This window comes from Drosophila persimilis, unplaced genomic scaffold (genome assembly GCF_003286085.1).
Source record: "Drosophila persimilis strain 14011-0111.01,24,50 unplaced genomic scaffold, DperRS2 tig00000191-arrow-pilon, whole genome shotgun sequence".
NCBI lineage: Eukaryota > Metazoa > Arthropoda > Insecta > Diptera > Drosophilidae > Drosophila > Drosophila persimilis.
In genome coordinates this window covers 1,502,226-1,528,341 of record NW_020825298.1, presented here as the reverse complement: position 1 = coordinate 1,528,341, position 26,116 = coordinate 1,502,226, and the positions used below count along the sequence as shown (strand labels likewise).

The 26,116-nt window shown below is 48.9% G+C and overlaps 3 protein-coding genes across 6 annotated transcripts in view; 2 read left to right on the top strand and 1 right to left on the bottom strand.

Moving 5' to 3' along the window:
• The window catches only part of LOC6604583, a 97,096-nt gene extending 84,754 nt beyond the window's left edge, over nucleotides 1–12,342 (top strand). The window contains exons 62-71 of the mRNA XM_026988946.1: nucleotides 72–734; nucleotides 1,629–2,294; nucleotides 2,364–3,293; nucleotides 3,446–5,140; nucleotides 5,438–5,638; nucleotides 5,699–5,893; nucleotides 5,953–6,957; nucleotides 7,024–10,251; nucleotides 10,324–10,749; nucleotides 10,842–12,342. Of these exons, the coding sequence (XP_026844747.1) occupies nucleotides 72–734; nucleotides 1,629–2,294; nucleotides 2,364–3,293; nucleotides 3,446–5,140; nucleotides 5,438–5,638; nucleotides 5,699–5,893; nucleotides 5,953–6,957; nucleotides 7,024–10,251; nucleotides 10,324–10,749; nucleotides 10,842–11,083 (9,251 nt within the window). The 3' untranslated portion in view covers nucleotides 11,084–12,342. The remainder of the gene's footprint in view (nucleotides 1–71; nucleotides 735–1,628; nucleotides 2,295–2,363; nucleotides 3,294–3,445; nucleotides 5,141–5,437; nucleotides 5,639–5,698; nucleotides 5,894–5,952; nucleotides 6,958–7,023; nucleotides 10,252–10,323; nucleotides 10,750–10,841) is intronic.
• A 1,436-nt stretch (nucleotides 12,343–13,778) lies between these two features.
• Nucleotides 13,779–22,388, top strand: LOC6595354 (sodium- and chloride-dependent GABA transporter ine). Of its 4 annotated transcripts, none has more exons than XM_026988496.1 (10): nucleotides 13,779–13,949; nucleotides 15,724–16,398; nucleotides 16,589–16,880; nucleotides 18,237–18,415; nucleotides 19,055–19,189; nucleotides 20,343–20,472; nucleotides 20,544–20,636; nucleotides 20,706–21,657; nucleotides 21,725–21,901; nucleotides 21,973–22,388. In XM_026988496.1, the coding sequence occupies exons 2-10, from the start codon at nucleotides 15,984–15,986 to the stop codon at nucleotides 22,258–22,260; spliced, it is 2,661 nt and encodes an 886-aa protein (XP_026844297.1). In that variant the 5' UTR covers nucleotides 13,779–13,949; nucleotides 15,724–15,983; the 3' UTR covers nucleotides 22,261–22,388. The 4 variants fall into 4 exon arrangements, with proteins under 4 accessions (XP_026844297.1, XP_026844296.1, XP_002020827.1 ...); XM_026988495.1 differs by having other exon boundaries at nucleotides 15,702–16,398; XM_002020791.2 differs by having other exon boundaries at nucleotides 13,779–13,973.
• A 1,406-nt stretch (nucleotides 22,389–23,794) lies between these two features.
• LOC113565828 (gastrula zinc finger protein XlCGF26.1-like) lies at nucleotides 23,795–25,989 on the bottom strand. Its single transcript, XM_026989113.1, has 2 exons — nucleotides 25,899–25,989; nucleotides 23,795–25,811 (listed from the first exon to the last, which is right to left on the bottom strand). The coding sequence occupies exon 2, from the start codon at nucleotides 25,805–25,807 to the stop codon at nucleotides 23,972–23,974; it is 1,836 nt and encodes a 611-aa protein (XP_026844914.1). The 5' UTR covers nucleotides 25,808–25,811; nucleotides 25,899–25,989; the 3' UTR covers nucleotides 23,795–23,971.
• Between the last annotated feature and the right edge of the window lie 127 nt (nucleotides 25,990–26,116).

Sequence of the window (26,116 nt, the reverse complement as noted above, 5' to 3'; positions counted from 1 at the left end):
GGAGAACCCTCTAAACCCAAACTTAAACCCAAACCCAAACCCCATCCTGATCTCACGTCTTACTCTTTCAGTTTTGCCACCACCTCCTCGCGACGAAGTTAACCCATGTCTGCCCTCACCTTGTGGCCCCCACTCCGAGTGTCAGGCCACGGCAGGCGGCTCTGCCCGCTGCTCATGCCTGCCCCAATACCCCAGGGGAACCCCACCCCACTGTCGGCCCGAGTGCGTAAGCAGCGCCGACTGTCCAGCCGACAAGGCATGCAGAAACCATAAGTGCATCGATCCGTGCCCTGGCACCTGTGGCCAACTGGCTCTTTGCCGTGTGGTGTCCCACAGCCCCATCTGCTATTGCCCCGAGGGCTACGTGGGCAATGCGTATAGCATTTGTGCTCGTCCTGCGCCCGTGAGGGATGTGGTTGTACCTGTGCCTGTACCTTGCCAACCCAGTCCTTGCGGCATCAATGCCATTTGTCGACCCAACCATGATATGAGCGTATGCCAGTGTCTGCCCGATTATTACGGCAATCCGTATGAGATCTGTCGCCCCGAGTGTACGGTCAATTCGGATTGCAGAAGTGACAGAGCGTGCCTCGGCGAGAAGTGTCGCGATCCCTGTCCCGGTGCCTGCGGCCCCAATGCCCATTGTCTGGCCATTAATCACAGCCCCGTCTGCGAGTGCCACGAGGGTTTTATTGGAAATCCCTACCTCGCATGTCGTAGGGTGCAACATGAACGTAAGAAACGAACTCTAAGAATCGCCCTAATCCTAATGCGTCTCTTTCCTCTTGCTCTAAACAACAATGCAGTACTCAATTCTCAGTCTTATGCCTTCTCAGCCCTCTCTATATGCCGTCATCTCCTTGTAACCTTAAGCATCATCGTTAAACCCCTAAATCCATCGAGTCTCTTATCGAATAAGCTACCTCCATATAAACCCGATCTTAATGCCACTTCCACTCTCTCTAAAAAACAACGCAGTGCTCAATTCCTTCAAAATTCAGCTCTAAATTCTCAGTCTTATGCCTTCTTAGCCCTCTCTATATGCCGTCAAGGAGATGACGGCATATAGAGAGGGCTAACCTTAGGTAGGCAAGGTAACCTTAAGCATCATCGTTAAACCCCTAAACCCATCCAGTCTCTCTTCGAATAAGCTACCTCCATATAGTCCCGATATTGATGCCACTTCCGCTCTCTTTGAAAAACAACGCTGTGCTCAATTCCTCCAAAATGCAGTACTCAATTCTCAGTCTTACGCCTTCTCTTTATTCGGTCATCTCTTTATCATCGGTAAACCCCTAAATCCATCGAATCTCTCATCGAAAATGCTAGCTCTTTGCCATAATGCGACTTCCAAACAACGCAGTGCCCGACACTTAGCCTACCATAGGGTACATCTGATAAAGTCTATTAAACGTCGTGGGCATGGTGCTGTTTATTTTTGCTCCTTGCCCACCGTTGCCGCCCTGAACGCTTTCGAATTTCGCGTCTAAAATGCTCTGTGACAATATGCTAGCTTTTTACGAAACTATATACGCTTTTGGTTGCCTTTTTAATCGCTAAACGCTTCGCCATGGTCATGTGATTTGTACGAATTCTAAATACTCCAATATTCTCAACCTCCTAAATAGCCACGCCTCCGGAATACGTGAATCCCTGCCAGCCATCGCCATGCGGTGCCAATGCCCAGTGTCGCGAGTCCCAGGGCCAGGCCATATGCTCCTGTCTGCCCGAGTTTGTAGGCACGCCGCCCGCCTGCCGTCCCGAGTGTGTGATCAGTGCCGAGTGTCCTGCGGACAAGGCGTGCATCAATCAGAAGTGCCAGGATCCCTGTCCCGGCTCCTGTGGTCTGAACGCCCAGTGTCATGTGAGGAATCACAGTCCGCTCTGCTCGTGTCTGCCCGGGTTCACGGGCGATGCCTTGACCCGCTGTCTGCCCAATCCCCCACCACCAAAGCCACCAAAGTCGGAGGACCCTCCTCGTGATCCCTGTTATCCCTCGCCCTGTGGACCTTACTCCCAGTGTCGGGAGGTGAACGGAGGAGCCAGCTGCAGCTGCCTGCCCAATTATGTGGGCGCTGCTCCCAACTGCCGGCCCGAGTGCACCATCAATGCGGAGTGTCCCAGCAGCCAGGCGTGCATCAACGAGAAGTGTCGCGACCCCTGTCCGGGTGCCTGCGGCTTTGCCGCCCTCTGCAACGTGATCAATCACACGCCGAGCTGCTCGTGTCCCAGTGGCTATACCGGAGATCCATTCACCAGCTGTCGGATCGTGCCACCAACGCCGCCCCCGACGAGTATGCCAGCCCTCCATTTTACAGCCCCCTATGTGGTCTCTTCTAATCCCGGCCAAACCTCTTTTACAGCTCCGATCTCCGATCCGTGCCAGCCGTCACCCTGCGGCGCCAATGCCCAGTGCCGCGATGGTCAGTGCTCGTGTCTGCCCGAATATCAGGGCGATCCGTACACTGGCTGCCGGCCCGAGTGCGTCCTGAACTCGGACTGTCCGAGGAACAGGGCCTGCGTGCGACAAAAGTGCGTCGATCCCTGCCCAGGAAACTGTGCACCGAATGCCCTCTGCAATGCCGTCAACCATATTGCGATGTGCCACTGTCCTGAGCGAATGACGGGCAACGCGTTTGTGTCCTGCTCCCCGCTGCGCGATGAGCCCCCAGCGCGTCCGCCCAATCCCTGCCATCCATCACCATGCGGAGACAACGCCCAATGCCTGGAGAGAAACGACGTGGCCATCTGCTCCTGCCTGGCGGGCTACTTCGGTCAGCCTCCCAACTGCCGTCCGGAGTGCTACGCCAGCTCCGACTGCTCCCAGGTGCACGCGTGCATCAACCAGAAATGTGTGGATCCCTGTCCAGGACAATGCGGTCTCAATGCCATCTGCCAGGCGGTGCAGCACAGAGCGCACTGCGAGTGCAGTCCCGGTTACACCGGCAATGCCTACTCCCAGTGTCATCTCGTGATTGTGCGAAGACCCGAATCCAATGCTGTGCGCGATCCCTGCTACCCATCGCCCTGCGGCCCCAACTCCCAGTGCAGCAATGAGAAGGGTCAGGCGCAGTGCCGCTGCTTGCCAGAGTTCCAGGGCACACCTCCCAACTGCCGACCCGAGTGTGTCAGCAACGACGAGTGCTCCAATAGCATGGCCTGCATCAATCAGCGCTGCACCGATCCCTGTCCCGGCAGCTGTGGCCAGAACGCCCTATGCGTGGTCCGGCTGCACACGCCCAACTGTCAGTGCCCCAGCGGCATGACCGGGGATCCTTTCCGCCTGTGCCAAAGTAAGAATAAGACTCTCTCCTTCCCCACCGCCCATGCCCATTCCCATTCCCCGACCCCGAAACAAGTTTGCATATTGTATTCAGGCAGGGACCGACCTCCACCTGTAGGATTCCATTTAACCAAATTTTTCCGTAATCTTTACCCTTTGCAGAACCACCATTGCAGGAGCCACCAGCCACACCGAAGAACCCCTGCTATCCATCGCCCTGCGGCACCAATGCCGACTGCCGTGTGACCGGCCAGAGCTATGTGTGCGAATGCAGCCAGCAGGAGTATATAGGGAATCCCTACGAGGGCTGTCGCCCCGAGTGCGTGGGCAACTCCGAGTGTCCTGCGAACAGGGCCTGTGTGCGCAGCAAATGCGTGGATCCCTGCCCGGGAGTGTGCGGCCTGGAGGCGATGTGCAACATGAACAACCACATACCGATCTGCTCCTGTCCGGCAGGATACACGGGCAATGCCTTTGTGCAGTGCACGCGCCTGCTGGCCCCACCACCTGTCTCCGATCCCTGCTATCCCTCGCCGTGTGGACCCAACTCCGTGTGCCGAGTGCAGAGCGAGAAGGCCGTGTGTGAGTGTTTGCCAGGATTCTTTGGGAATCCTCTGGCCCAGGGCTGTCGCCCGGAGTGCACTCTGAGCTCGGACTGCGCCAAGGATAAGGCCTGCATCAATGCCAAGTGCGTGGATGCCTGCGTGGGCGAATGCGGCTACGGAGCCGTATGTCAGACCATCAACCACAGCCCCGTCTGCAGTTGCCCCGCCAACATGGTGGGTAATCCGTTCGTCCAGTGCGAGACACCGCGCCAAGCAGAGCCAGTGGATCCCTGCAACCCATCGCCCTGTCGCAGCAACGGCATCTGTCGTGTCCACAATGGCGCTGCCACCTGCAGCTATCCTGAGTGTGTGATCAACGAGGACTGCTCCCGCGATCGCGCCTGCGTTAGCCAGAAGTGCCGCGACCCGTGTCTGCAGGCCTGCGGCCTCAATGCCATCTGTCGTGCCATCAACCACAAAGCTGTCTGCAGCTGTCCACCCGACTTCTATGGCTCGCCATACGCCCAGTGTCTGCGGCAGATCCCACAGCTGGAGCCCCCGAAGCCGGAGTGCGTCAGCGATGCAGAATGCACCAATGACAAGGCCTGCATCAACCAGGTGTGCAGAAATCCCTGCGAGCAGACCAATCTCTGCGCCCAACAGGCCCGCTGCCATGTCCAGCTCCATCGTCCGCTGTGCGTCTGCAACGAGGGATACTCGGGCAATGCCCTGCAGCATTGCTATCTACTCGGCTGTCGCTCCGACACCGAATGCGCCCCTACCGAGGCCTGCATCAACGAAAAGTGTGTGGATCCCTGCAGCTTCACCCAGTGCGGCGCAGGAGCCACCTGTCGCGCCGACTTCAACCACCGCGCGCGCTGCCACTGTCCGGATGGATACCGCGGCAATCCTCTGGTGCGCTGCGAGCGACCGGAGTGCCGAAGCGACGACGAGTGCTCGTTCCATTTGGCCTGCCGCAACGAGAGATGCGAGGATCCGTGCAACTGCGGCATCGGTGCCCAGTGTCGTGTGGACAACCATCGCGCCCAGTGCCGCTGCCCGGCCGGCTTCAGTGGAAATCCCGCCATACGCTGTGACCTGGTGCCCGTGCAACCCGAGGGCTGCACCATGGATGCCGAGTGTCCCAGCAAGCTGGCCTGCTTCTCAGGCGAATGCAAGAACCCATGCGCTGTGACCCATCCGTGTGGCGCCAATGCCATCTGCGACGTGGTCGACACACTGCCCCTGCGCACCATGACGTGCCGCTGTGAGCCTGGCTATGTGGGTGATGCCGACATTGGATGTCGCAAAGGTGAGGCATCGGTCCAAGTCCAGGATCGATCATTGATTAATTCTGCTTTTTGCTTTACTTTTGAGTTTGCTTCTCTCTCATTGCAGCAGAGTTTTAGTTGTGTGTAAAGTGCTGAAAAATATAATATATATATCTCTGATTCTTTGATACCCGATCTTTCGAGCATATATGCACCACCTTTGCAGTTGTACATATATTAGCAAGCACTCTATAACTCTTAACTCTTGCACATGCCAATACCATGTCTAATTGTACTACCAAAACCCTGCTAATCTTTTGCATTTTCCTCTGCACTAGAACCCGCTCAAGACCTGGGCTGCACATCGCACGATCAGTGCCAGGATACGGAAGCCTGTCGCGCTGGCAACTGTGTCAATCCCTGCCTGGATGGCTCCCCTTGCGCCCGAACAGCCCAGTGTCTGGCCCAGCAGCATCGCGCCATTTGCAGCTGCCCTCAAGGCACCCAAGGAGATCCGTTCACCAATTGCTACCAGCCACGTAAGACCCATTGAAGCCTCTATATCGATTGCGTTTTATTTATGATATGGTCCTATGCAGCTCAAATCACAGCTGGATGCACACACGACTCTGAGTGCACGCCAACCACGGCGTGCATCAATAAGCGTTGCCAGGACCCATGTGCCGAGGCCAATCCTTGTGCCGGCAATGCCGAATGTCGTGTGCAGAACTCTCGTCCCACATGCTACTGTCCCGCTGGCTGGGGCGGTGATCCGCAAGTCCAATGTTACAAACGTAAGTGGAGAGACTCTTGACAAGTCCTAAGATACCTAAACAAACTCTTTATTTCACAGCTGAATGCAAAATCAATGCCGATTGTCCCTACGACAAGGCTTGTTTGAACGAGAACTGCGTGAATCCCTGCACCCATGGACAAGTGCGTTGCGGCAGTGGAGCCCAATGTTTGCCACAGAATCACCAGGCTGTCTGCAGCTGTCCGGCCGGCACTCAGGGCAGTCCCTTCGTGGCCTGCATAACCGGCCATTGTCAATACAACGAGGATTGCGCCGATCACGAAGCCTGCGACCGCCTAAACCGCGTTTGCCGGCCCGTCTGCGAGCAGGAGACCTGTGCTTTGAACGCCATCTGTGTGGGTCGACGCCATCAGCCGCAGTGTGAGTGCCGCGCAGGATACCAGGGCAATCCGTTTGTCCAGTGCGATATGCCACAGCGAACCCCACAGGCTCCGGAGTGCACACAGGATGCCGAGTGTCCCTCAAAGCTTGCCTGCATCAACGAACGCTGTGCAGATCCTTGTGCTACTCCTCATGTGTGCAGTCCCCAACAGACCTGTGCCGTCCTCGATACCCTGCCACTTCGCACCATGATCTGCAAGTGTCCCAGCGACACGGTCACCGATAACGCGGGCAACTGTGTGGCCATCAGGAGACCCATTGCCCCGCCCAGTGGTGGCTGTCAGCACAGCTCCGAGTGCGCCAATCCTGAGGTCTGTTCGAATGGAAACTGCCTGGACGCCTGCCGCCTCGAAAAGTGTGGCGTCAATGCCCAATGTACATCGCGGGATCACTATGCACAGTGCAGCTGTCCCGCCGGCTACCAGGGCAATCCTCGCATCGAATGCTATTCCACAGAGATCGGCCTGCCGAAGAGTCCAGAGCCAGGCTGTACGCGAGATGACGACTGCCCCAGGGACAAGACGTGCCGCAACGAATTGTGTGTGAGTCCATGTGCTGCGGATGCCTGCGGCATCGGTGCCTACTGCCATGTGCAGCAGAGGAAGGCCATCTGCCGCTGCCCGCCTGGCTATTCGGGCAATCCCAAGGATCGCTGTCTGCCACGTACGTACACAGCTCATAAAGTCCCAATTCCAATAGATTGTAATTCCAACACTTTCCTTCGTACAGCTTCTGATGTGATAACCGTCGGCTGCAAGTCCAGTAGCGATTGTCCTGTGACAGAGGCGTGCATCAATGCCCAGTGCGTCAGTCCCTGCAACTGCGGACCGAATGCCGAATGCAGCGTTAAGAACCATCGTCCCATCTGCTACTGCAAGCCAGGATTCTCGGGCAATGCCCAGTTCGGCTGCGTGGCCATTGGCTGCCAATCGGATGACGAGTGCAGTGGTGACAAGCAGTGCTTGAATCGCGAATGCATCAATCCTTGCCTGGTGGTCGATCCCTGTGCATTGAATGCCGAATGCTACGGACACAATCATCGTGCCAACTGTCGTTGTCCCGCTGGCCTGGAGGGAGATCCATTCGTGCGCTGTCTGCGCCTCGAATGCCACTCGGACTACGACTGTGCCTCGAACCTGGCCTGTGTATCCAACCAGTGCGTGGATCCGTGTGGCCAACAGAATCCCTGCGCCCAGAATGCCATCTGTCAGGCCCTGCAGCATCGAGCCGTCTGCCGCTGTCCGGAGCAAATGCCTCTGGGCAATCCGTATGCCTACTGCGAACGCCGACCCGTGGAGCCCGTGTGCCGCGATGATGGTGACTGTCCCAGCGGTCTGGCCTGCATCGATGCCAAGTGCCAGAACCCATGCACCGAACTCTCCCCCTGTGCCCGCACCGCCCAGTGCAGTGTCCTCGATAGTGTCCCAGTGCGGACCATGGTCTGCGAGTGTCCCGAGTCCCAGGTGCCAGACGCCAGTGGCGAGTGCCGCCAACTGGTGCTGGCCAGTCCACCGGGCTGTGAAAGTGACCAGGATTGTCCCGACCAAGAGGCGTGCATCCATCGCCAGTGCCGCAACCCATGTAACTGTGGCACCAACGCCATCTGCCAGGTGACCCAACATCGTGCGGTTTGCAGCTGCCAGGATGGCTTCGAAGGCAATCCCTATGCCGCCTGCCGCTCGATCGGCTGCCGCGTGGATGGTGAGTGCGATTCTGGCAAGGCCTGCATCAACGGCGACTGCATCAATCCCTGCCTCATCAACGACCCCTGCGGACCCAATGCCGAGTGCTTCGTGCAGTCAAACCACGCCCAGTGCCGCTGCCTCAGCGGATACCGCGGCAATCCGTACGAACGCTGCCGCATCATCGGCTGCAGCAGCAACAACGACTGCCCCACGGACAAGACTTGCCAGAACGAGCAGTGCGTGAATCCCTGCGTCTACCACAATGCATGTGCCCCGCGCGCCGAGTGCCGCCCCCAGAACCACCTGGCTGTCTGTCGCTGTCCTTCCGACTTTGTTGGCAATCCTTACGTGGACTGCCGTCCCCAGCCGCAGCCCGTCTGCGTGCTGGACACGGACTGCCCCTCGCGACAGGCATGCATCAACGAGCACTGCGTGGATCCTTGCCTCGTCCTGGAGCCCTGCCAGCGGCCTGCTCAGTGCCAGGTGACGCCCACGTCCCCAGTACGTACCATGATCTGCATCTGTCCGGATGGATACATCAGCAGCGGCAGCGGCAGCTGCAAGCCCACTACCGGCATCGTCAAGGTGGGTGGTTGCATATCGGACTCTGACTGTGCCGCCGACAAGTCCTGCCTGAACGGCATCTGCCGCGACCCGTGCAACTGCGGCGTGAACGCCGAGTGCCGCATCAAGGACCACAAGCCTGTATGCACTTGTCGCCAGGGCTACGAGGGCAATCCCGAGTTCGAATGCGCCAAGATCGAGTGCAACATCAATGCGGACTGCCCCGGCACGCATGCGTGCCGCAACCAACTCTGCGTGCCCGCCTGCCAGGGTGAACAATGCGGCTCCAATGCCCAATGTTTGGCCATCAATCATCGGGCCGTGTGCGAATGCGCTCCCGGTCATGGTGGAAACGCCCGTCTTGGATGCACGCCACTGGGCTGCCGCACCGACGACGAGTGTCCCACGGACAGAGCGTGTGTGAACGGCAAGTGCAACGATCCCTGCGCTACAACGGCCATCTGTGGCCAAGACGAACTCTGCAAGGTCTATCAGCATCGTCCGCAATGCGCCTGCCCGCCCGGTACTGTACCCGGACGCAATGGATGCGAAACGGAACGCCATATCCCCATCTGCATTAGCGACGGCGACTGCCCCAGCCAGAAGGCTTGTCTGCGTGGCGAGTGCGTGAATCCCTGCAATGCCACACAGCCGTGCGGCGTCAATGCTGAGTGCCGCGTGCGCGACACCCTCCCAGTAAGGACCATGATCTGCGAATGCCTCGAGGGCTACACCGGCAATGCGGCTGTGCAGTGCGACAAGCGATCGCTCTGCGTCATCGAAAAGGGCTTCGTGCGCGATGTGGACGGACAGTGTGTATGCCCACCGGGCACCGCTCTGGACATTTACGAGTACTGCACCCCTTGCCAAGTGGAGCAAGGCTTCCGCATCGACGAAAGCGGCCATTGCATATGCGCTCTAGAGCGTGGCATGGTCATCGACGAGCGTGGTCGCTGCACCTGTCCCATTGAGCTGGGCTACAGCCTGACGCCCCGAGGAGAGTGCCAGCCGGAGGAGCCGCCAGAGTGTACCACCAACGACCAGTGCGCGGACAATCGGTACTGCAATCTGGATACCAAGACCTGCGAGGATCCCTGCCTGACCAAGGTGTGTGGAGTGAATGCCTTCTGCAATGCCATCAACCATCGTGCCCAGTGCCAGTGCATTACGGGCTACACGGGCAATCCGGAACTGCATTGTAACCACACCAACTTCCGCACCGACTTCCCCAGACCCGACATGGTCGTCAGCTGCCTGGCCGATGGTGTTCAAGTAGAAATCCACATCACAGAGCCCGGCTTCAATGGCGTGCTTTACGTAAAGGGCCACAGCAAGGATGAGGACTGCCGTCGTGTTGTCAATCTGAACGGCGAGACGGTGCCACGCACCGAAATCTTCCGCGTGCACTTCGGCAGCTGTGGCATGCAGGCGGTGAAGGATGTGGCCAGCTTTGTCCTGGTCATCCAGAAGCATCCCAAGCTAGTCACCTACAAGGCCCAGGCGTACAACATCAAGTGCGTCTACCAGACGGGCGAGAAGAACGTAACCCTAGGCTTCAACGTGTCTATGCTGACCACAGCTGGAACCATTGCCAACACCGGTCCACCGCCCATCTGCCAGATGCGCATCATCACCAACGAGGGCGAGGAGATCAATTCGGCCGAAATCGGCGACAATCTCAAGCTGCAAGTGGATGTCGAGCCAGCCAGTAAGAAATTGAACCCCAAAACCACATCTGAACAGTATCCTAACCGTATCCGCCTAATGTTTCTCCCCACAGCTATTTATGGTGGCTTTGCCCGCTCCTGCATAGCCAAGACCATGGAGGACAATGTCCAGAACGAGTATCTGGTGACAGACGAGAACGGCTGTGCCACGGACACCAGCATCTTTGGCAACTGGGAATATAACCCGGACACCAACAGTCTGCTGGCCAGCTTTAATGCCTTCAAGTTCCCCTCGAGCGACAACATCCGATTCCAGTGCAACATACGCGTCTGCTTCGGCCGATGCCAGCCCGTCAATTGTGGTGGCTACAATGCCTTTGGGCGACGTCGCCGCTCTATAGCCGACAACTCAAGCGACACGACAGCCATTGCCACCAACTCAGGGGTTGAGGGTCAGCTACGCGAGGAGATAACCATCTCATCGAATGCTATTCTCACATTCGAGAAGCGCAGCGGTCCAGGCCTGAATGATGCCAACAGTGAGTAGTAGCCCCCTAGGGATGATTCCAATGGGATTCCTCTCATTCTCATTTTCACACACTAACTTTTTACCTTTCGTGCCATCCTCTAGTCAAACCGGCGGCACAGCGAGTGGAGGATATATGCGTTTCGATGGTGGGACTGATCATTGCCTTGGTTATCACGGCTCTATTGGCTCTTGTGGCTGTCGCCGTGGCCGTCTCCTGCTGGCTAATGGCCTACAGAAGGCGACCAAAGACCATAGCCCCGCTGCCACATCCGCCAGAGTTCCCCAACCCACTCTTTTCCAACCCCGACGCTGTGCCCGAGCCAACGCCAGACTACATCTCCTAAACACAACACTGGAAACACACACACCTAGCTATAAAACCTTAGTCGATAAGAAAAATAAGAAAAAACACCAATACCAGAGAAAAAGGGTAATCTTCACAGAAGTTTAAATTAATGTGAATATTTGAGAGGCACGTGCAAAAAGTTCTGCAAAATGCAAAACATCTAATGATATTTCAATGAAAATGTGAAGAATGAATCAAAGAAAAACAAAAGTACGTTTGTGAGCAGAAAGAGGAAAAACGGGCCGGACTAATGGCCGTAAAACGTAAAACGAAAGAAAACGAAAGTGTAAAAAGCGAGAATTGTATGTAAGCAAAATGCATGCAAATAATAATAGTAGCTTAAGAAAATAATTTTATTATTTGTATTAACGTTTAATGTTCTCTCTTTCCCACTAATATGAGAATTTTGCGTAGTGTAGCAGTAGCCGAGTATTTAGCTTCCACATGCATATGTAGAATCCAATCCAGAAACTGCCAAACAGAAGATGTAGGAGAAGCGGGGGTACCCAGAGTGCAGCTACAAACGAATTCTCGTCCTCTAACGACAACTTCTTCATTAGTCGATTATCAATATTAATATTCTGTTATATATATTACGATGATATATATGACTAAAGACTTCCTATAAATATTTAGGGTGTGGGTAGTACCAACGACACTTTGTATTATAGCACAGAAACACAAACACACACACACACTTCCTGTAACTTTAAACGTGAACTCAACTCGCCTTTTAAAATTGAAAACTGCCTTGATTTTCCAACACGAACGAACAATGCACCCCAGAATACTCTTTCTCTAGCAGTATGTAAGAAATCGTTGGACCTTTCGCGTGTGTCAGCTATAACCACTTGACAATATGCCAACGATTGTCTCTGATGGATTGTACAAGAGCTCAAGAGTTTAACACACACACAGATGCACACACACACACACTCTAAGCTCGAAGCACACGGAAATAGTTCTAGAAAGAATATTTATATAACCTTTCACTGCCACTGAGGCGTCAAGCAGCGCACAAAACGATACATACTGTCCATCTAATGCATAGGAAATACTAGGCTTGTTTTAATTTTAATTGCAACGACGACGACTAATGGAGGATTTGATTTTGACCACTGTCCACCCACGACTACTTACCACTGTACCATTGTACCACTGTACTACTGTACTGTACCACTAGCCTCTACTATGGTTAACCAATTATTTTTGTAGTTTCTTAGTCAATTAATATTAAATTGTTGTGATTGTTTTTAATGCAAAAGAGATACTTCCACTAAACTTACTAATATGTAGGGAACCAAGTATAAAGAATACTTTAAAAGGCAACGAACCAGCGCGCCCTTCCTCCCCCAGAACCCTTCCATCGTCTATTTCCCCCAGCAAGGAGAGTCCGCTGCTGTCAACGCACCGGAAACTACGCAGCGAATTTTCGTTTCCGGTGCCTGTTCATACAGCGCCACTGTACTTGATGGGAGTTAATTGAGAGTATAGGGATATAGAGGGGTGATGATCAGCCTGGATAATTAAATTATTAAAATGAAGTTTTAAATAAATATTATTAAACGTAAACAAAATGTATAGTCACTACTTTAAGCCGAACGTGAAGCGTTTAGAGACAGAAGAGCACTTCTTTATAGTGAAATACCATAAAAATATATAAACTCGCACTCAGACACGTACACAAAGAGACAGACATTGTAAATAATACGCAGGCAGCAAAACTATGGTATTTTAGGTAGCGCATTATTGTGTATAGGTTTCCATACTTTGATCCTCTCCCAAATCAGAACCCGATCCAAGCCAGGCATAAAATTATTTTCTTAATTCCACAAACACATGGGCGCACTTCGATGTACCTAAGTGAGTGCACAAATTATTTCAAATGATAACCTAAATGATCACAATTACCAAACACTTTTATTTTTCTTTTATAACTTTAACAAACATGTACCATTTTATCCGAGCTCTTTTATAGAGCTCCAAATAGAGTTCCATCTGGACAAAACTTTTTGCACTGGCAGCAAATATGATAAATTCGAAAGAAAGTAAACCCTTATTGTAAAAAGAACACAATAGTTCAATTGTAATTATAAAGAAATGTATTTAAAACGACAAAAAATGAGAAACGAAATTAATTGTAATCGCTTATTGTAAACTAATAAATAAATAAATAAATATAAATCACAAAATGTCCTATTGAATTTAGAATTAATACGTAGAACACTCGAATATCAAATCTGTGTCAACTATCATCTCTGAGATACTGCTGTATCTGTGAGACGCAAAACTGTAGCTTCTTTTTGTTGCTTTTATACCCGTAATCAAAATTAATATGCATAAGCATTTGGGGAGAGTGGAGGTGGTCTGGCAGCCGCAGAACGAGCTTAACCCGCTTACCCCAAGCCCCACTTCCATTCCCAGTTCATTATTCCCATTATGGGTATGGCTGGCTGGTCTGTTGTTCTGGTTGTAGTATCTTTGTTTGATAATGGAGAGCCAGAGCCCCCACACATGAAGAGCACGAGCACCATATGGAGAGTACCATTCCCCACGAGAGAATGAGAGAGCGGATCGTAGTGATTGTGGTGCCGCCACCGCCGCCGTCCACGTAAAGTGTAAACGATATTCGCGAGCGTGGATGGGATCAGTTGACATTTGACAGCGCGCGTGGTGGCACGTTTTGTGGGGCCATTGTCTGAAGGGAAATCCATAATTCAGCGCGTATACCCCGGGCCGCGAATTAGTCGAAAGTTTGGTATCTTTTGAAGCTTCAAAGTACTCATAAAATCGCAGTCGCACCGACTCTCGCATTGAGTATCAAGTACCGGTATATCTTGATTCCGGGCGACTGTCGTTGCCGGGTAATTGATACAATTCCATATAATGTGTGTTGATTATGTTATTACGAGTATTATGATGGAAATTAGGCAACAAATGGGGAAAATAAATAAATAAAACTACAGAAAAAGTGAATCCCAGCAAAGTTGATTGTATTTGAGCTGGCAACAAAATGAATGAAATTACCATTATTACTGTCAATTGCAATCGTTCTGATTACCATAATTAATGTGTGTGATTATATTTCGGTTAGTGTGTCGTGTTTTCGATTGCGGTGACTGTTTTGTGACCAACAAAACCATCAATAAAAAGTTCTTCAATCTCCGTTTGTTTGAGCCCCGACAACTGGACAAACAATAGTTGTATAATGGCATACTTGCCCTATCGATTGATAGTTGGCGGATGGGCCACGATAGCTCTCATTAACAAGTCCGAGTGCTAATTTTTGTATGGTCGAACAAGCGACAGTGTGAAAACTCGTAGAACATTTGCTTTATGATGCACAAGATCCATATAAAGTTTACGATATATATTCGAACGTCGCGTATTGGATGACAATTTGTGTCCCATTGTTAGACAAACAACAATTAGTAAAACATTTCTCACTATTGGGGTTTTCTCATGATTTTGGCCGCACTGAGAACACCCCACAAAGAAAGTCATTATATTCTACACGGATCATAAGTGATTGATTGATCCAACCAAATACTGATGTATCCACAATTGGCAATGTCATCCCAAGACAAAAGATGGTCTCAAAAGTAATCTTTTAAGAGGCTTACGGCACACAGTTATGTAAAAATAATACCCCACCTAAGCCCAACACTTGCATACACCAATCTATTTAGTATTTCAAATTCCAAGCTTAGTCAAACATTTTATATTCGTGCCTCGCGCTCTGCCAGACAAAATTTACATACAACTTGGGGAACAGGCCAGACCAGCTTATTGCTATTGCTGTTACAATGAAACCCCCTTGGCGTGTCAGACACTTGATATGCGGGACATATTTTGTACGAGTATTGTCGTGTAAGATGCGTAATTATTAATTGACGCATAGCTTTGCCATTCTCTTCGAATTCAGTGACCCTTGGATACCGCAAAGTCAGTGGAGCAAACAACAGATCAAAAAGATCATCGCATGCTTATGACGCGTACTGTCCGTTCATTTAAATCCATGGAAACTTTTATTTCAATTTGTTTGAATTCGGCAATCGGGCAGGAGAGACTATCTTGATATGGTTAAACCATCACAAATGAAAGCAGGCAAAGAAATTCTGCCACATAAGGTGCTGCTCAGCGAGTGGGCACAGTCTACCGATAAGATACAAATTTGTATCTGCCAAGTCAAGTGTTAGTAGCTGTCTGTGTGAGTGCTGTGTGAAGAGCTCGTGTGAAGTTTTATCTCTGGCGGAGATAAAATTAAAAAAAAAATGGGACAAAACTTCAGCTTGTTTATTTATATGAAAAAATAAGAAGAAATACATATATACAAAATGTACATGAGAGTCCGAGTGAATTCTTTAGAAACTTTCGTTATGTCATGATTATCGAAAAACTTAAGCTTTGTTTGTCTGAGGGTGCTCTTAGGCTGCACAAAATAGTTTTTCTTAAGGAAAGTTTTTTCATATAAAGATGATCCAGAAACCGGCAAGAGTATGATCTGTCTTCTGCCATGTATATTTCTGCTTTGCTACTGATTTATTTCAATATGACTTGAAAGCCTAATCCTAACATACCACAGAGAACGGCAATAACAAGATTGTTATATTCAGGGTTTTTCTATGTGATTTAAAGGCAGCCCCGACAAGATCCCGCTGAGAGAGTCGCAAACGCTGCAAAAGACCCGGCCTCAGATTGTGAGCATTAAAATGATACGAGTAGATACGAAAGCAGAAACACCAGCAAGCCAGTGCAAACATCAGCAGATGCCGCAGTCCAACATGGTTTTATGATCAGCCCCAAAACGCAACCCCAGCAGCTCGAATTTGCGCAGCAACAAACCAGCAACCAGGAGGAGATCACAGACCAGATCCCAGCAAAAAAAATCCAACAGCATGTCGGACAGCAATGAAAACTCTGGCGGACTGGCGAAGACAGCCTCCTCTCCCACTGCCCTCAATCTAGTGACGAAGCGCTCCACGCTTCGACACAGCCAGCTGTCGGACAGTGGTGCCGAGAGTTGTGGCGACGGCGGCGACGAACAGGCGCGTCTCATACGCTCGTCCTCCTCCCGTGCCCATAAGTACATTATAATACCGGCCACACCCACACCCGGAGCGACTGCCACGGTGACCTTCACCCTTGACGATTGCGATCCGGCGATCCCGGCTCCCATCTCGCCCACGCCCGCGACCCTGACCTGCACCACCACCACGACAATGTCCGGGGATACGGTGGCCGTGTCGCCGCTCAGCATGGATCTGCGCCGGATCGGCAGCCACAGCAGCAGCATGCGCTCAGTTGTTTCAGGTAAGGAGAGAATTTGAGAAGGGTATTCATTATAAGTCCTGAACATTTTTCGTTAGAAAATGAATATTTTCGGTATGGATATCCTCCTTAAAATATTCATTAATGATTTCAATTGAAGCAGATGTACTTTGTATAATAATCTTATTCCTTTATAAAATCATTTAAAATATATTCTACAAATTACCTTTAGGTTACATGCCTGCCCTTAACGACAGCAGTGGCAATCTTGTGGGTGGCAGTGCGGTTGCCACTTCTGGGCTGCATGCCCCCAATCCGCTGTATATGCAACCGCAGGCCTCGCTGAGCGGCAGTTCCTATCTATTTCACGATTTGCCCGCCCAACAGATCTACTCGGATGTGACATCGGTCCGCTCCCTTGCCTCCATTGGCATTGGATCCACAGACGGACGGAAGTTGGTCATACGTCGAGTGCCGACCACCGCCAACGAGCTGTTCGACATGGTCAATCCCCAGACACCGCCGTAAGTTATCGAGCAAATCCATAAACGTAGACAGCTGCGAACGAGTACAATCAGCCCTATCTACGGCCATTAGCATTACAAAGCGGAGCCGATAAAACGAACTAACATTTGTGGCAAATTTGGCCAGCGTTTGGCACCTCAGCATAAAAAGCAAATGTTGGCATAGCCTCATGGAGCATTCAAACAGCAGGCAAACAGAGAATTTTAACACCATTGTGGCATCTCTGGTCGGGGACATGTGATAGCGCCTCTGGGGCGCTGGAAACGTGTCGGAGGCAGCCACCAGCTATTTTTAAGCAGTGTTCCTTAACGAGATCAATAGATTGATATTTGTATTGATTCGAGCAATTACCACGCCCCATTGTGCTCCAATATATAGCGGCTGGCTGGATTGCTGGAATCTGAAATCTGGCGGCCAAGCGCCCGGATCAGTAGTCAGTAACGTGTCAGCCCGCAGACGACGCAGTTATCCCAGTTCCGTAATCTTATCCGTAGCCCTGTCCTTGCTTGAGCGTGTGTAGAGTGAATCCAACAGTGATGGCCGCATGGATAACGTGAACTAAGGACATATCATAAAGTTACTCTCGCATACACCACGCTATATACCGAGATCAGACCCGTAGTAGACCGCATTATAATGCCCTACCGTCAGGACTACGATGCCCAGTCATCGAAACACTCGGAGCAATCCACCTTCCGCTTCCAACGTGTGGCCAAAGTGTAAGAATCGATCGCTGGATCATTACGTAAAGCCCCAATCGAATCGCATCAGGCCATGTCTGCTGCCTAAAAGTGTTTGGTGTTGATCTACATACATATATCATATATGTACATATGATCATAGCCTTATTAGTTTAGGCCATTAGCGAATAAGCGCTGATTAAATATGAACGAATATTAAATGGATAAGTGGGCTGATCTGAACAATGAAATACAAAGCAATCCCTAATATACACAAGGACCCTGTTTAGATTCAGATTAAATGTCTGATTTGTGGTGGCTAGAATTCTTTATAACAAAGGGGAAACAGAGATGCATCGCCTCCCACATCACACCCCATTCAGCATTCTGTCCCCCACTCGCATCAGTCCCATCATCTGATCCGCTGATTCCATGGCAACAACTGGCCCAACACCAGCACCTCACGGGGCCAGCCCCCATTGGGGTATGGGGCATGTGATTACTGCAATTAAGCCATTTGACGCAACAACTAATCGCGGTCGCTGTTTGGGTGCTCGCGAAATCTGTTAGGGGTGCACTGCCTACGGACTAAGTGTTGACATCAATTGGATGCGCCTGGCTGGGCTTATGACACCACAAGAGCTCCACTTACAATAGCTCTTCTCCTCTTTGCAGGCCTCTGGGCATCGATGACGATGACAGCTACATGGATATGTCCGACGACGCTGTGCAGCTGAAGCCACGCCAGCAGCACTGGGCCAACAAGATGCAGTTTGTCTTGGCCTGCATCGGATACTCGGTGGGTCTGGGAAACGTCTGGCGCTTTCCCTACATGTGCTACAAGAGCGGCGGTGGTAAGTAGAGTCTAAATAGATCTTACATTACTTCCTAGAATTCAAAATCGGATCAATATCTGTTCGGATACGGCGTAAGAACTCCAGAATGCGCTCCAAGAAAGCCGCTCATGCGATAAGGCAGATACATATTTACTTTGATTTCGTGCGACAAGAAGAACTTTTAGTTGCTCTAAAAGCATTTGACAATTTTGCGCTTTAAGCGGCATTTCCGCTCCAGCGTTTAAAAGCCATAAATTAAAATTTAAAATAAAGCGGTCACTGTCATCATCTGGACAACGTCTTCCCGTACATTCCTCCCTCCCTCCCACCATCCATGGTGGATGATCACGCGAGTCACTTGGATACCCGCGTCCGTCTTCATTTACTTCGGTCACTCGGTCTCTGGCTCGTATTCGGACTCGGAGTCGGACCTGGTGCCCCATTTACGTATATAATGAGCACAAGATCTCTTGATAATGATGGAAAAGTAGGGAGAGAGAGATACTCGTAAGCCCGTACGGCCTTATGCAATTTGCAATTGTTGATGTCAAATATTTATAATTAATTTAATTTATTTATTTAGCTGCTGTCACATTTGTGCGCACATTTACATACAGACCCGTATCTAATTTTTGTTTTTGCTACTGATATTTCCAGGTGTTTTTCTAGTGCCTTATTGCATAATATTGTTCATATGCAGCATTCCGCTGCTATTTATGGAGCTGTCTGTGGGCCAGTACACTGGCCGTGGACCCATCGGCGCCCTGGGTCAACTATGTCCTTTGTTCAAAGGTAAGTTTACGACGAAGCGACGTAGAAAACTTACAAATTCGTATCATTCCGATGTTGATCATATTTAGATAAGGCATTGAAAAGCCATTAGATCACACGAGGGATGGGGAGTCTCCACATCTCATGGGTAATGGGCTAACTAAATTCTCGGAACTTTTAGAGCCAATTCGAAATAAAAGCTTATTTGAAATAAAATTCATTGCGTCATTTGTGAAAATGCTTCGGGTTTCACAAATATTCTTCCGCCGCAATGAATTAGGCAGGAAAACAATGGAAAAACGCGGATGCGGGGTGAGGCTTACGCGTCGTACCATGACCAGCTAGAAAGTGTCGCTGCCTTGGCCAGATCCATTGCCAAGGTCGGTTAGATTAACAAAAAATATATGTACATACATATATGCATGTGTACTCGCATGCTCATGGATGTGTGAGCGATGTTTTTTAGCTTTGAATTCCCCCGTGGGGTGCTCTACTTCAGTACGGACGGAAACTAATTAGCCGGATTCATTGTTGTCGTTGTGGCAGTGGCGTGAAAATTTGAGGCGCGGAAGTAAGCTCCCGGCTCCCGTCTCTAACGCCTCCACACTCGGACCGGGCCCAAGGCTGAGGTTGTCAGTAGGGTCATAAATCTGAAAAACAACTTTACAAAACGCTTAATTATTGTCAATATTTTGCCAACCAACCGGCGTTGGTTGCCGACACTCCCACTCGCAGCCCTAAGATAATAAATATTAATTTGTGTAAAACTACTTAACCAAGATTCGCGAATGGTTTCGAGTCCATCCAATTGTCGCTGTGGCAAACAGAACGAATTGCACATTATGCAGATGATCGTCAGTCTAGACACTAAGCATGTGGTACCAAATGAAACCGGTCGGATTTGCTGCTGGATGAATTAGGAATATGGGAATTTATGCCCTAGCTCACTGAATCGACATTACATACCAAGCGAAAGATTTGGCCACATGCATTTGAAAAAGAAATAGAAATACTGAGAAACAAAAAAAATGCTGAGTTTTAGTTGAGTTATCTTTATTAAAAATATCTTGGTTCCTACTTTTACTATGCGTTCTGTCAATGTAAACATATAGAATATCTGTTGATGATGAGCAAATCACATACCAGTTATTAAAATCCATCCCAAAAATTTCAGGAGCTGGACTCGCTAGTGTGGTCGTCTCGTTTCTCATGTCCACATACTATAGCGTCATCATAGGTTATTCAATTTACTACTTCTTTACGTCATTTAAAACGGAGATGCCCTGGATTGACTGCAACAACAGGTAGGTTAAGCCGAGCAGAGCAATGCAATTATGTACCATCGCCATCGCGAATAACAATCTTTAAATTTCAGATGGAATACGCCGGACTGTTGGGTGCCGCAACGCAAGGAAATCAATGCCAGTGCACCGGACACATCACGCACCCCCTCAGAGGAGTTCTTTGAGTAATGAATGCATTCCAATTTGCCCCAATTCACAAATCTACTAAGACTCTTTTAAAACTCTTCCTGCAGAAATAAGGTGCTACAGATTAGCGGTGGCCTGGAATATCCGGGAATGATGCGATGGGAGCTCTTCGCTTGTCTTATTTGTGCCTGGCTAATGGTTTACTTTGCCACATGGAAGTCGATCAAGTCTTCGGCCAAGGTGCGGTACTTTACGGCCACTTTTCCGTTTGTGCTCATCATCATACTAATGGTGCGAGCCGTGACGCTCGACGGGGCGGCCGAGGGTCTGCGCTTCTTCTTCCGACCAAAGTGGTCGGAGCTGAAGAACGCCAATGTGTGGATCAATGCCGCCTCCCAGAACTTCAATTCGCTGGGCATTACCTTCGGATCCATGATCTCCTTTGCCAGCTACAACAAGTACAACAACAACATACTCCGCGACACGATTGCGGTGAGTGCAGTGAATATGATAACCAGCCTGCTGGTTGGCATATTCGCCTTCTCCACACTGGGAAACCTAGCACTGGAGCAGAACACCAATGTGCGAGACGTCATTGGCGATGGGCCGGGCATGATATTTGTGGTGTATCCACAGGCCATGGCCAAAATGCCGTACGCTCAGCTGTGGGCGGTCATGTTCTTCTTCATGCTGCTCTGCCTGGGCCTGAACTCTCAGTTTGCCATTGTCGAGGTGGTGGTCACGTCTATACAGGATGGCTTTCCGCGCTGGATTAAAAGGCACCTGGGCTACCACGAGATAGTTGTGCTTTTTGTCTGCGTTATCTCGTGCCTCTTCGGTATGCCGAACATCATACAGGGTGGGATCTACTACTTCCAGCTGATGGACCACTATGCTGCCTCGGTGACGATTATGTTTCTAGCCTTCTGCCAAATGATCGCCATAGCCTGGTTCTACGGCACCGGACGATTATCGAAGAATGTTAAGCAGATGACCGGAAAGGCTCCATCATTCTATCTCAGATCCTGTTGGCTTGTGCTGGGACCCTGCCTGCTCTTTGTATGTGATCCGGGTGTAGTAGAAACTTGATGAACAATATATCATGTCGCCTTCTCTCTTTTTGTAGGCCATTTGGGTTCTGAGTCTCATCAACTACCGTGAGCCAACGTATCATAATGGGAGATATACTTATCCAGACTGGGCGTATGGCATTGGATGGATGTTCGCATCTTTTTCACTGATCTGCATACCAGGGTATGCGCTAATCAACTTCCTGCGGACCGGCGGTGACAGCTTTTGGGATGTAAGTGGATAGATTTGTCTTGTCTATTTGTTAGCATCCGTCAATAGCAATGTACGTATTCCCCTCTATAGCGCATCAAGAACACGCTACGACCAAATATCTACGAGTGCAAGATCTGTGGCGAACATCACTGCGAACACGACTACCCAGAACAGGAACAGTACATGCTGGCCCAGGAGCTGGCCACCGTGTACAGGCCCACAACCAGCCACCTACATCATTTGGGAGCAAAATCCGGCTATAATGCTATGCAGGCCTCGACCACGGGCCCCCAGGGGTCCCACTCGGAATACAAATATCAGTCCAAGGCCCACGCCGAGCCACCACCGAACACGACAGATGAGCAAAATGGCAAATAGGCTAGCGCTTGGCACGAATATCCTGTTCAACTAAAACCGATTTCTGAGTATTTTTAATGAATCATTTTTCTGGCTTTCCATGATTAAATCAAACTAAATAAATTATCGACATTGTCATGAACAATCGATATCGATAGCAGTTGGAGCATTTGACCGGTCTCCAGTGTGAAATTCGATGTGTCTTTTTAGCCCTGACCACTAACCATACAGTATATATATATATATATATATATATCTAAGCCCTGACTTAGACAGAGACAAAGAATACATTTAAACTGTTGATCGACATTCTATCAACTTGAAGGTTTTAAATTGGTTCTATCTGAATAGAGCTGTTAGACGCGAAATGTGGCACGACCAATTTATGTTATGCGAAAAGCCACAAAAAGTGCTGCTAGGCGCGAGAGGTGTCCCTGTGTTATCGAAATATTTTATGTCAGCTGCAATGTTTTGCAGAAATTATATTCATTTAAATTTTGTGTTATGTGATGTCTGCAAGAAGATAGAACAAGATAAAACACAAATTAAATTGCATATCTGCTGTGCATCGAAGGACCCATGGGAAAGATTAGCGATTATGCACAAGAACAGCGTCTGGATTTAGTACCTCTGCAACAGGTGCCGGCATGGAATACTGTAAGCGGATTTGCTGATAATATAAATACATTCTCAAAATACAAACTTACGTCCTTTTCCAGCAATACAATATATAGGTACCGTTGATTGCTTCTGCAATCTTTTCATCGGAGTTTATCATTGGCCAACATGTTAGACACTTGGATTGGTTCCTTTCTCCAGTGTCATTTAGGTTTTGAGTCTCATCAGCTACTCTTAGGAAACTTACCACAATATTACATGGCATTGGTCTTTTGTACGCATATTTCTCTCTTACTTGCACACCGGGCTATTTATAATCGTTTGCAAATTTATTTTGCGTGATTGTACAGAACAGGAGTAGCACTCGTACATTCTGAAACAGAAGCTGGCTACCGTGTGCAAGCCCAGAATCACTCATCTGGGTCGTTCTCCAGTGTGCGAGCATTTGTGTGGACACGATTTCGAGTAGAAGGAATATTTGTAGGGTAGTTCATTATTATCCGTATTATCATTTATCATCAATTGGTTCGATTTCACACTTTCACTATCTGACTGTTCCCCATCCTCGTCTTTTTTAGATTATCACATATCTCTTCTTCATCATCTTCTTCCATTAGTTTGAAATACAGTTTATGACTTTTGTCGAAGGTTTTTAAACTAACTTCAATATAAGAGAGGCTGGCTACAGCCATTAAATTTTGATGAAGGATTAATCGTATTCTACACTTTTGTAGATAAATATATAGCTTATAACTAATTTTTTATTTTCCCCACGAATGCGCAGTTGGGTTATTTTCGCCAAGTGCAGTTAGTAATCAACGTCTGCTAGGCTATATAAATAAATGGTTTTCAAAAAGCTTATTTTAGAGTGCAAGAATTTCATAAAATTGAGATGTATTCTTAAATGTATGATATTTGTAATGTTTTATTAGAGTTTACATTTAAAACTGTTTATAAAGGCCACACATTTAACATCAAATATAAAATGTTTGATAAATTTTGTCAGTAATCTCGTTCAAAGAGATCTGTATGTAAAAAAATACGTAAAATATGAAAAAAAAATTACAGTTAAGGGGAATAACATAATTGAACATATAAAATTCATAGATAGCGCTTAAAGATCTTGTTCTGCAGTAGGAGCGATCGTATCATCCTCTCTCAGCGTTCTTACGGCTGTGATCTCGAAGAGTGATGGAATGGCACAGTTGTCGTTGCTTGTGTGAGTAAGTATGTGTCTTTGATAGCTACTGTTTCTGTATCTAAAAGTCTTTGAGCAGTGGAGGCACTTGTAAGGACGCTCCCCTGTGTGAGAACGGAGGTGTACCTGGAGATTCGACTTTTCCTGAAATGACTTCGAGCACTGAGTGCATTGGTAGGGTCGTTCCCCTGTGTGAGTAAGAGTGTGTCTATCAAGCTTTGATTTTTGTTTAAAAGACTTTGAGCAGTAAGAACACCTGAACGGTCGTTCGCCAGTGTGAATCCGGGTGTGTTCTCGGAGATGAGATTTTTGTTGAAATGACTGCGAGCAGTGAGAGCATTTGTATGGTCGTTCACCCGTGTGTGTACAAATGTGAATATGTAGAGGTTCTTCCTTGCTAAACGATTTGTAGCAGTGAGGACATTGGTAAGGTCGTTCACCCGTGTGCGATCGGATATGAATCCGGAGACTATCGGATCGAGCAAATGACTTGGAGCAGTGTGTACACTTGTGCGGCAGCTCCACAGTGTGAATACAGGTGTGTTCGTTGAGCTCGGAATTTTTTGTAAGCGACTGAAAGCAGTGAGAGCACTGGTGGGGTCTAATTGACAGCGGGCAGTCAGGAAATTTGTGTGTTCGTTCGTCTGAGTGAATAAGGATGTGTTTTTCATGACTGGATTTTTCTTTGAAGTACTTTAAACATTGGCAGCATTCGTAGCTTCGTATATCTGTGTGCGTACGGGTGTGTCTATCAAGGCATGATTTTTGTATAAAAGACATCGAACAGAGGGAACAATGGTAGGGTCGTTCTCCTGTGTGCGTACGGGTGTGCGTTTGAAGAGTGTATTTTAGTCGAAATGACTTTGAGCATTCGGAGCATTTGTAGGGTCGATCATCTGTGTGCGTACGGATGTGAATCTGTAGAGTTCCTTTCACGGAAAATGACTTGGAGCAGTGAGGACATTGGTAAGGTCGTTGATTCTTATGCAAACGGATATGAACTCTAAGACTTTCGTTTTGGGCAAAGGACATAGAGCAAAGAGAACACTTATACGGTTGCTCACCAGTGTGTGTAAGGATGTGCTCTTTGAGTTTGATATTTTGTGTAAATGACATCGGGCAGTGAGAGCACTGGTAAGGTCGTTCACCTGTGTGGGAACGTGTGTGTATTTGAAGATGGGCGAGTTTTATAAATGATATGGAGCACTGGGAGCACTTATAAGGTGGATTCCCCATGTGCGTACGGGTGCGTCTTTTAAGATTCGATTTTTCTGTAAAAGACAGAAAAGATTTTTCTCCTGAGTGAGTACGCGTGTGTGTTTGAAGGTTGCATTTTAGCCGAAATGATTTTGAGCAGCTGGAACATTTGTAGGGTCTGTCCACAATATCCGTCTTATTGTTGTTAACTTGGTGTATCTCTTCATCGGTTTCTAATTGGTTCGATTGCTCATTTTCAATGTCTGAGGGTTCCCAATCCCCGCCTTCCAAATGGTCTTCTTCTCTATCGTCTTCCATCAGTGTTAAATAGAGTGTATGGCTCTGCTCACATGTTTTTATAAGATTGAATGCATTTACAGCATCCTCAAGGCAAGGCGGACATATGTTTTCTGGTAGTAAATCGCCTCGGCTAACCGCGTACCCAGTGCACTGTGATATCATGTCAGCAATGCAAGTGTCCCATGTGTGTGTCTCATCAAAAATATTTGTGAATGGTCCGGAGTTTGCCCTGCAAACTCTGCATATTTCCTCCATAGTCCTGCAAGTAAATTACTATTATATATAAATAATACAGGACGCGCCATTGCATGCACGAATGCATCGAATATTGAACAAAAAAACGAACCCACTGTGCGGCTTTTATTAATTGCAAAAATGTAGTTTGGATGTTTCCTTGGCACGAATTAGTTTGTTTTGACCACAAAACATAATAATTAGAGCTGTTAGACGCGAATTGTAGCACGACAAATTTATGTTATGCGAAAAGCCACAAAAAGTGCTGCTTGGCGCTAAAGGTATCGAAATAGTTTATGTTAACTGCAATATTTAGTAGAAATTATATTC

Coding starts and splice junctions, on each gene's coding strand:
- LOC113565828 (XM_026989113.1), bottom strand. CDS start 25,807: ATGGAGGAAATATGCAGAGTTTGCAGGGCAAACTCCGGACCATTCACA.
- LOC6595354 (XM_026988496.1), top strand. CDS start 15,984: ATGTCGGACAGCAATGAAAACTCTGGCGGACTGGCGAAGACAGCCTCC. Junction 20,637..20,705: donor CCCTCAGAGGAGTTCTTTGA/GTAATGAATGCA, acceptor CTCTTCCTGCAG/AAATAAGGTGCTACAGATTA. Junction 21,658..21,724: donor TGGGACCCTGCCTGCTCTTT/GTATGTGATCCG, acceptor CTCTTTTTGTAG/GCCATTTGGGTTCTGAGTCT.